At 41.7% G+C, this 10,210-nt stretch overlaps 1 protein-coding gene across 1 annotated transcript in view; it reads left to right on the top strand.

The window, feature by feature from the left end:
* The first annotated feature begins 2,252 nt into the window (after window positions 1–2,252).
* The window catches only part of si:dkey-34e4.1 (carboxyl-terminal PDZ ligand of neuronal nitric oxide synthase protein), a 58,674-nt gene continuing 50,716 nt past the window's right edge, over window positions 2,253–10,210 (top strand). The window contains exons 1-2 of the mRNA XM_005917227.2: window positions 2,253–2,776; window positions 4,453–4,524. Coding sequence (XP_005917289.1) covers window positions 2,672–2,776; window positions 4,453–4,524 — 177 coding nt within the window. The 5' untranslated portion in view covers window positions 2,253–2,671. The remainder of the gene's footprint in view (window positions 2,777–4,452; window positions 4,525–10,210) is intronic.

Below are 10,210 nucleotides of genomic sequence, written 5' to 3'. Positions count from 1 at the left end.
ACTGACCTTACATGGAGGTTTAATAGATGCTTAATGCCTGTTTGATGAATCAAGGTTAATTCTACCCATCTGTCACCAATTAATTAAAATGGCATTATGTGAGAAAAAAAGTGTTGTGTGTCACAAGACTTTCTTCTCTCACTTTTAAGCTCTTGCCCTTTAAGTGCCGATTTAGTGGGATTTAGTTGTGTCACCTGGCTTCCACTTTCTCACATTCATGCATATTCATTCATTCAGTCATTTGATTTACAAGGATTAGTCTCTATAGGTCTCTAGCTCTGCTGTCTCTGGAGAACAAGGCGACAAGTTCAAGAAAAAGAAGTTTACTTTTTCTTGAAAAACAGCTGGAAAAAAGGCAAAGTTACCTTTAAAATTCAGTAACTTATAGTAAACGGCCAGCAGAGGGCGCTAGGACATAATTTCATTTGACGTCTGGAGGATTTAACTTAGTTTTTAACGCAGTAATTAATTATGTAATAGATTAGCGGCTACTACTAGTACTACAAAAGGATGGCTCTCTTTATTATTGATGCTTTAAATACTGAACATGATGTTCCTCTTACAGACTGCTCACTGGGCTTAACGTTAATTTCTCAGGACGCTCTTATCAGCTGTCGGTAGCTGATAAGAGCGCCCTGACAATTAACCCTCTATTCACTGTTTCTCACATCACGAAACCAAAAACTGATTTCCGGTATTTGTCATAAACAAAACAAAACAAAAAACGACAGAGTATATTTAAACTGGTGTAAATGACTTGATGGCTCACAATGTGTGAAACGTGTTAAATCTATTTATTAGGAATGATATGAGGCAGGGGCGATTCTAGGTTCAAACTTTTAGGGGGCCTCAGCTCCCACTCATAATGTCACGTTATTAATATTAATGTAATATGCTGTTTCCAAATGTAATCAGTCCTTTTCACATTTGCAAACCTCAATTCAATTCATTGACATTAAAAATGTTTTTTTTAAAGAGTCGTCTGGCCAAGAGGGCATCAGAGTTTGCAACAAATATAACATTGCTGTTCTATAATGTGACCAAAAAGGATTGGGCTGATTATAATGTAGGTGCAATAAGCCATACATTGTGTAAAATGACATGCCACTGTGCAACCATCAAAAACTATCTTGCAGGCAGGCAAAGGGGGCTCACTGAGCTCATCTTATAACAGACTCACAGAGGCTCTGGTTAGAAAACTCAAAGGGCTGATGAAAACGGAGGGCTGATGTGTGTGAATCCCAGCCATTTAATCAGCAGCATGAGCTGATCAGACCTGAAAAGTGTCTTTAATGTGGAGAAAAACAGCCCAGGGCTCATGGTCCAACAGAGCCACTGGATGATGAAATAAGAAATAAGCGGATATATGGCATGAGGGTTTTGAGTGGTCTGATGGTTTTCCAAACTGTATCAGTCATACTTTTAAGTGGGGTTTAATTCAATGCATGCTATTGCATGATATTTAACAGAACTTTTGTGCAAGTGGATCTATTCTATAGCCTACATCAAGTGTGTCAAACATAAGGCCCAGGGACCAAAATCCGCTCAGCAAAGACTGAAATCTGGCCCACTGGATGATTTTGGAAAGTGTGAAGGAGGGCACACGTTTTGGACTTTTAGGTAAGTTTTACAAGCCAAGCCATCCATACTACACCAGAGTAAATAAGCAATAAATAGACATGGGTTTTTAAAATGTTTACAATAGAAATTTCGTTTATTTTAACAAAGAGTCCACAGTAAGTTCCTTGAAATTTAGTTGCGAAGACTCGCGAAGACTGCGAAGATTTTTTTCATTTATTACATTAGCATTTCTTTATCATGTAGAAGACACCTGCTGCGAATATTATCAGTCAAATTCAATGACCGCTGAGAAGCGGGTGTAGAAGAACTGAGAAATACAGATGAAATCTCACCTTTTTCCCCCTTAAGATATCTCCGGCATTAAACGCATAATTGAACTTCTTCACACTGACAGAACGTGCAGTCTCGCTGGTTCGACCCACTTAAGATCAAAATGTAAATGTGAGTAAATGTGATCCAGATGTGATTAGCAGCTAATTACAGTTTTATTTCCACAGCAGACCCACCTTCGGTTTCCAAAGGTTTCTAAGGTTCATGTCCCCAGGGGAGGACCAACTTAGTCGTCGGCCTTCCTCCCAGCTCCTGGGTTGCGTCATGCTTGGGGACTTCACTCCAGTGAGGGACCTGCTTTGTGCTTTGTGGAGAGAGAGAGAGAGAGAGAGAGAGAGAGAGAGAGAGAGAGAGAGCGGCGTTCCCACCAACAGGACGGGATTCAAAAAAAGGGGGAAAAAAGCACAGCCAGCAGGCAACATCACCTGCAGAGCGAAACAGCGTTGGATTTCCCCGGTGGGAAACAGACATCCGTGTTGTTTTCCTGTATGTCAGAGGCTTACTGCGTGTAGAAGAATTCGCTCAAGTGTCTTTTCGGTGTTTTGTATCAGGAAAAAAAAGAGGCGCGCAGTTTTGTCCTTCTTGAGGACCCGGGACCTTGTTGACGCTCGGAGCGGGGACGATGGACCGCGTTTCCGCCGGGAATTTGCTCTTGGAGCCGGGCCGTGCGCACACATGGGGACTGTAGCGCTTCCAGCCCGGTTTGTTTAGCGGTTGAACCGTATTTACTGTGCCGGGAGAGGAGGTCAGGAAAGCCGCGATGCCCACCAGGAACAGGTACAACCTGGTGGATGATGTGGCGGACTCGAGGGTGCCGCTCCACAACGAGGAAGCTTACCAGCATGGGATATATTTCCAAGCAAAGGTGAAGTCCGGAGAGAGCCCGAACCTCCTTAATATGCAGTGTTTTCAGAGTTACATGAGCCTGCTGTGTGCTGCTGGAGCGGCAGGTGCACTGGGCTGAAGTTTGAACACATGGTAGCTTTGCCTGGAGGTCCTCAACCTCACACATTTATTTGTGCACGCATACATCTAAAGTCTAAAATGTTAAAGACGGGACTCAGAGCCGATGTGGGATGACTCAATCGTCTAAAAGCCGATAAAGATAGATGATCATTTTTGATGCTTTGAGTGCATTTGGGAGCTTTTCCCAACTTGCTGAATTATTAAGGTGATCGCGAAGAAACCAGACAGTATTCAGCTTTAATGATTGCTTTTATAGTGGAGATGCAGCCCGTGATTGCTTTCATCATTGGTTGCTTTTTTTTTTTTTAAGATTTTTTCCAATAATAGCAGTAATGGTTTGCAATAGATGCGAACAGATAATTAAAACAAAATCTGTTTCCTAGATGTGGAAGTGATGTTAGATCCCGCTGTTTTTGTCAGATCAACAGTGCAGGACTTCAAAAGTTTCCGTTTATGTGAAACAGGAAAAGAAGCTGAAAATAGCAAATATCTGGCACTTTGCACAAAGTCATATTGATGGACCAATCGCTGTGTGAGTCATAGGCACATGCGTCTTTAACTGTATTCTGAGTCTGTTTGTTGTTCCGTTTGATCAGCAAACCGAAAGGGTTAAAAAAAGGGAGTGTTTCTGGTCCAAAGTTCATTCACATGGGTGCTTGTATCTTGTATCTCACTGGGCCTGCTCAGCAGCAGGGTGATGTCACTGTTCCTTTCTTTCGCTGAGTGTCCCATAACTCCTCAGCACAAACCTGATATTTACTGTGAATATACAACACTTTTCAGTCAGATAAAAACAGTAAAATATAAAAGATGAATCCCTCCCCCCAAACAAAAACCAAACAAACAAACAAAAAGAAAAATATGCATGATGCATTTCTAAATTCAAACACCATGAGCTGCAGAATGCACACAAGACAATGAGTCATTAAATTAAAAAAAAGGAAAATCCTATTTACCAAGTAAGCAATAAATTAAGGCCAGTGTTGCTGAAGCTCTCAGACAGTTTACTGTAAAATGATAGAGACATCAAAGGCGTCATTGTCCCCAGAGCCCCTTAATTACACAGGCGCGTATTCAAATATATGCAAGCCACAAAGAGCTCATTAAAAAGGCATAGCTTTGCTTTGTTTGGGGTTTTTTTTTGTCATACATTAAACACATTTTGTCTTAGAGACACCCTGTTTGACACTTTGCAAAGAAAATCTGTGATTGGCTGTGTTAGCTGATCTGGGGCGAGCAGTATCACATGTTGGAGGCTCGGTGAAGACAGCTTTTTTCTTTTATTGAAGTGAACAGTCTAAGTGATCCCTAATTTTGGTGCCGTTTGATAACCCCCCCACCCCCCCACCCCCCTACTTGTCTTCGGGAGGCTGTTTATCTTCCAAGGATGAAAATGGAAAAAGAAATTGCACATTTAATCTTGTGAAGGCAGAATGGCTTTGGGAGTAGAAGCACGAGGGATTGGATACACTGATCTCAGTTTGTGGCTAAGGAATATTAATTGTGCAGCTGTTTTCCATGGGACAATACCTGACGCTGATGCTTTGTGTATGTGTGTTTGCATGTTTATTGCAGTACGTGGGTAGTCTTGACGTGCCCAGGCCCAACAGTCGGATGGAGATCGTGGCAGCCATGAGGAGAATCAGGGTAAGAGCCAAAGACAGTGTCATCCTATGTTTAAGCCTGGAAGCAAAGACACACACACACAGACTCACACACTCATCAGTGTGTGAGTCCAGCGGTGAGTGGGCCTTGATGGAGGACAGAAACTACCTTTACAATAATAGGAGAATCGCACACACAGTAGAAAAAAAAGAGCATGCTGTTGTCAGAAGGTATTTGTTCCGAGGAGGCAGTGACGCATGTGGTGCCTGGACAGCGTGTCACGGCTTCTGACGTGGGAAAACAATGCAAGGATGAAAAAGTAAAAGGGCTGAGGTGGATTGTGTGGCTCTCTTTGCTGTGTCTCTTTGCCTCTTTGAAAAATGGGGAGGAAACGTATACATGCATGTTGTGACTGCCTTTGAACAAACTCAGTCTGAGGCTTTTGATTTTTGCATTCTGTTGAGCGGATAGTTTTTGGGATTTTTTCCTCAAATCAGCTTTATAGTATAAGATGATGACCCCCCCCTCCGCCCCCCTCCTAGCTATAACATCATATCATTGTTACTATCATCTTTGCCCCAGAAGGCCGGCGGTTTCATCAGGAAGCTAACACAAAGCAAAATCAGACAGCCAGGCTGGTCCTGTAATCTAAGTGTGACTCACTAGATGTGCTTGGTTCAAACATGACAAAGCTCTTAGCTTTAGCAGAGTGTGTGTGAGCTACTAAAAAGTCATAATGTGTATTTACCCCCCTGAAAAATGCACAAGATTTAAGGACACTCATGCAAGCATCTCTTGGGGGTTCTATTTTTTACCCTTTTCGGGTAAATTTAAAACACTGCAATAGTGTGAACTTCAAATTTGTATAAACATTTGTACAACCGCATTTGTATAAACATAATGCAACCCTACATCTGGAAAAAGCAAGGTTGCTCTATAAACCTGTGAAAGCTGTTGGGGGTGAAGATAACACACCTCTAAATTTACCACAATTCCAGCAAACCTGTAAATCAATAAAGGTGTAGAGTAAACATGATCATAAGGGTGATACAGCACAGGCTGCAGGTACAGACAAGGAGGGAAGATGCTGCTGGTTGCTACAAGAAAAAGATCATCTTGTACATTTCAAAAATGTACAACACTTGCAACACAGTGAGATCTGTTTACTATGTATTTATGAAGCTCCCATATAAAAATACACAATTTGTCATTAGTGATTATTCATGTTCATGTCTAAGAGTGCGCTCTCATTCGGATGCATACATGTTGGGGTTGTGCATATCTGTATATTCACTTCCTTTCAGAGCCAAAGAAAGCTGCTAAAGCTGCAACTATTAGTGTATTTAAAAAAAAAATGACGTAATAGGAAATTATTAAAGCTCTGATTTGTGTCACACAGTCTCCTGATGACTGTAAATATGATAGTGTGGCTGTCAAACAATTTGGTATCATTTTTATAGATTTTTTCATGTGTTCACAACTACATGCATCAACATGCATGGAAGTGTACCCAGGCACAGGGAAAGCATGTAAACTCCCCACAGAGAGTGCCCAGCTGAACATGGGACCCTCATAGTGTGAGGCAACAGTGCTCACCACGTTACCACTGTACCACCCGATTTACCTGATGATTATTCTTTTGCACTTATTTCAATTCATTGCATAGAAAAAAAAAGTAATCAAAGATCAAAAATCCATTTTATAGAACAGTCCCACTTCAGCTCTTTTAGAACTTCGCTCTTCTCTGCAGATGGTTGACAGAACAACCGTAGAACAAGCAGGAATCACCCACAGACCAATCGTCAAACATAGTTTTGATGCCGCCTCCATCTGACAACAAACACTCTCTGCAGGTAGACAGGCTGTCCATGAGGTTGCCTTTGCACTAGCCCCATTCAGGCGTAAAACACACTTAAGACTGATACACATATTTGTTCCAAAATATGGGCCAATATTTTTTCTTTTAGACTCGTGAAGCATAAACATTTCTCTAGAATTTGTTATGTGTAGTTATTTTTGAGGCCTTGTTAATTCAATTCAATTCAGTTTTATTTATACAGCGCCAAATCACAACAACAGTTGCCTCAACATGCTTTATATTGTAAGGTAGTAATCATACATATGGAAAAACCCAACAATCATATGACCCTCTATGAGCAAGCACCTTGGCGACAGTGGGAAGGAAAAACTCCCTTTTAACAGGAAGAAACCTCCAGCAGAACCAGGCTCAGGAAAGGGCGGGGCCATTTGCCGCGACCCGTTGGGGTGAGAGAAGGAAACCAGGATAAAAGGCATGCTGTGGAAGAGAGCCAGAGATTAATAACAAATATGATTCAGTGCAGAAAGGTCTATTAACACACAGTGAGTGAGAAAGGTGACTGAAGAAGAAATACTTAGGACAATATAAGAATGCAGTTTAAAAATAATCTTGCTTTATTGTCACAAGACATGGATTATCTGTTTAAACTGCCCAGCTGCTATGTTGCCAGCAGTGGAGAAACTATGCAACATCACCACTTCTTAACTTTAGAAATTTGCATGCAAAGGCTGTTATAGATGCCAATACTGATATATTGCCAAATAGCTAATATCAGCCAATATATCAGCCCTAAAGATATATCAGTCGGGCTCTAAGCTATTCCAGCATCCACAACAGTTGTAGAGGAACCGAGTTGTGTGACGTACACATGGTTGCCTACTCACCAGACCTTCTAGAGAAAGCTACCATTTTTAATCAAACTTGTTTCCTTTATGTAGATTTTGTCAGCAAAAACTAAACAGCAACCTAAAAGAATAAAGTCAACACAGATGTGCCAAATACTCCTGGAGTTTATGTTTTAGGTCTGTTTTCCAAGTGAAATGTAATTAGCGTTGTATAGATGTATTTTGAGTAGCCTTCCTTATTTTCACTTCATCCTTTTTTACAAAAGCAAAGAGGCTCGTCTTTGATTTAATGCGCGACCGTTTGGCTGAGGCACTGAGCAGAGACTCCGCGGTGCGAAGCAAGATTAAAGAGAGTGAGGAATAAACTGATGGCAGCGAGAGAAAGACTTGGGAGAAGGAAGTCCTGGAATCTAGCAGGGTTGTGCGGTAGCTGGCAGAGCCGTAGTTGTTTCATATCCCTCGGCTAATCTCTTTGGTCTCAGTGGATGTGAGAAAGCAGGCGCAAACATGAGAAGGGAGAGAGGAAGGGCAGACAGCACAGACCATCATCTTTGTATAAACAGTGGATCTGGGTTTGACAGAACGCAGGAGTCGTGCTAGTTTTTGGGTGGTTTTTTTTCTTGTTTTTTCACACACCTGCCATTCCCACGGAGAGAAAGTGAATAGACACAATTTTGTATCCTGTGGATCTTTTCAGAGTCGCTTTTTTTGTTAGACGTCCTCCCATTATGGCTGACTGGTCATACTGTGTTGGTTTTGTCTGAATTTGCTTCATTCAGTGTGACCAGTGACATAGAAAGTTTGCGAGTCTGTGTGTGTGAGGTTGAGTGCTCTATAATAGTGAGACCTCTTGTATTCTAACAACCTCCACAATCGATTAACGAGGCAGAATAACAAAGGCTGGTGTTGCTGCATCCACACGGAAAGATTTGCGGTCTTCCACGGCTCACTGCCTCAGAAAAAGGGCGTGTGCATGTAATGGAATTTCTTTGGGAGACAAACGTGTGCTATTTACAGGAGGCCACAGACTCTCTACAAAGAAAAACAAGTTTGAGGCTATTCTCTCTCATTTTCCCCCGACCCGCCTCACCCCCCTCTCCACTGCTGTTTTCTTTCCATACCCTCACTCTTCCCCTACCAAAATAGACTGCCTCGATTTAGCCCATCTCTGGCTATCTACTCAGTGCTGACAGGAATAGATTTTAGGCTGAGGGCAGGCTACGCATGCTTCTCTTTGAATTTTGATCGGCCCTAATGGGATTTTAAGCCTCCCGCACGTGTCTTTCAGGATGCATCTTCCTTTCCCAACAGTCAGGTTTTTACATCCTTTCTTTCTTTCTGCATTTGTCTCTGCGTCTGTCTGGATCATCTCATGAGAAGAGCCCCTGTCTGCCATGCGAGAAGGAAGGATACTTTTTTTTCCCCACGTTCCTGCTGTTTTAGTTTGGCTTCGCTGATTCTGTTAGTCTTCTGAGAGCTTGCAGAACTGTCATGATTGTGTCAGATGCAGATATTGGGCTGTCGAGGGGGATGAACCTGTCATGGGGTACAGCAGAACTTTTTACATGAGTTAGTTTTACTTTGTTGAGTTTTGTTTATCATGCGTATTTTATAGTCAGACATAACTCCGACTGTAGGTAGAACAACTGTTTTGTTTTGGTTTTTGACATGACAGTAGCTGATTGTTGAATAAGTAAATATTGGTGTGTAGTACTGGCATTACTTCTTCCAGTTTCTCCCAGCAGCCCAGGATTTTGTCAACAATTATCAAGCTGCAACTTCAGGGTTTAACAAAAGGACACCCCAAAAACCGCAATACCTCTAAACACCACGTGAGGCTGGTTTCAAATATGACTCAAATCCTACAGACTTCCATTCAGCTCATTTACACCTTCATAACAAAAGCATGTACTTAACATAGATACTGCAGGTCCATGGCCACTAACTGAGATCTGTCTATGCTACACCTGCACAAGTCTGAGCAGTTTAACTGGAAGTCTACAAGGGTTTTTTTTGTGTTTTGTACCTTTTTGAAACATTTCCAAGACAATATTATAACAAGCAATATAAACTGATCTGCAGTTGATTGCACAAAAGGACAGTGGCGAAAGTTATCTAGGATGAATTAGCATTTGTTCTAGAATTTGTGATATTTTGTATGATAGCAAGAAAAAGCTAGCTAGTATTTGTCAACTATCAGCTTCGCTCAAATGATTTCTTTGGAGCCCTTTGAAGACACTGATACTTCAACACACCAGACCCAGGAGATCTGGCTATCTTTTATATACAGTCTATGTCAAAAACCATCAAGTCACCAGACAAATTGAAGGAATCTGCAGTTGAAAGCACGTGCGTTTGTTTTTAACCATCTTCTTTAATTCTTCTTGTTCATTCACTCAGTTGTCATACAACATACTGCATCACTGTGATACTGGTCAACTTATTTGGCAGTGGCACAAATCATTTAGAGAATGACTGAAATATTAGTATTCATTTCCTTCCAGTCTGTTTCCATCATCCATTAATTCTTAAAGGTCAAATTTTGGCAACTAGCCCTAACAACTGTTTTCCCGTGCCTGAAGGCTCCTAAACATACCACTTAGTCATAGCACCTGTGAATGAGTGTGATGTTCATAAATGAGGCATTTCGCTCAAAGCCTCTTGTAGACTCAAAGTTAGATTAAAACACTTCAGATAATCACATAACATGGCCAGGTATGACTGAACTGCAGTCAGGACTCAACATGAACAGTTCCTGAGTTACAGTTTTGCACAACAGTTACACACCCTGCATGTCCCAGAAAGCCGGGGGAGAAATGAAAGCACAGCTTAATTCCAGGCAGTTGTAGATCTACAGCAAAGTGGGGGTGGTTGGTCACCACGTGTGAATGGGGGGGATACTCTGTTTCCAGAGAGGCATGGACAATAATGAGAGGTTATTGTCTTTTTTTTACTTTGTATTCATGCTAGCTTAATGGCAGATGTACAAGAGCATAGTCGGTGACCTATATGCGTAGTGGATTAGACGTGATCTCAGCTTTGAAAGGGTGCACTCATCTTTTGT

The sequence above is a fragment of the Haplochromis burtoni genome, unplaced genomic scaffold (genome assembly GCF_018398535.1).
Source record: "Haplochromis burtoni strain Fernald_Lab_line unplaced genomic scaffold, NCSU_Asbu1 Contig_23, whole genome shotgun sequence".
Classification (NCBI taxonomy): domain Eukaryota; kingdom Metazoa; phylum Chordata; class Actinopteri; order Cichliformes; family Cichlidae; genus Haplochromis; species Haplochromis burtoni.
The sequence above is the reverse complement of the archived record's forward strand: the minus strand, read 5'-3'. Positions and strand labels throughout refer to the sequence as shown.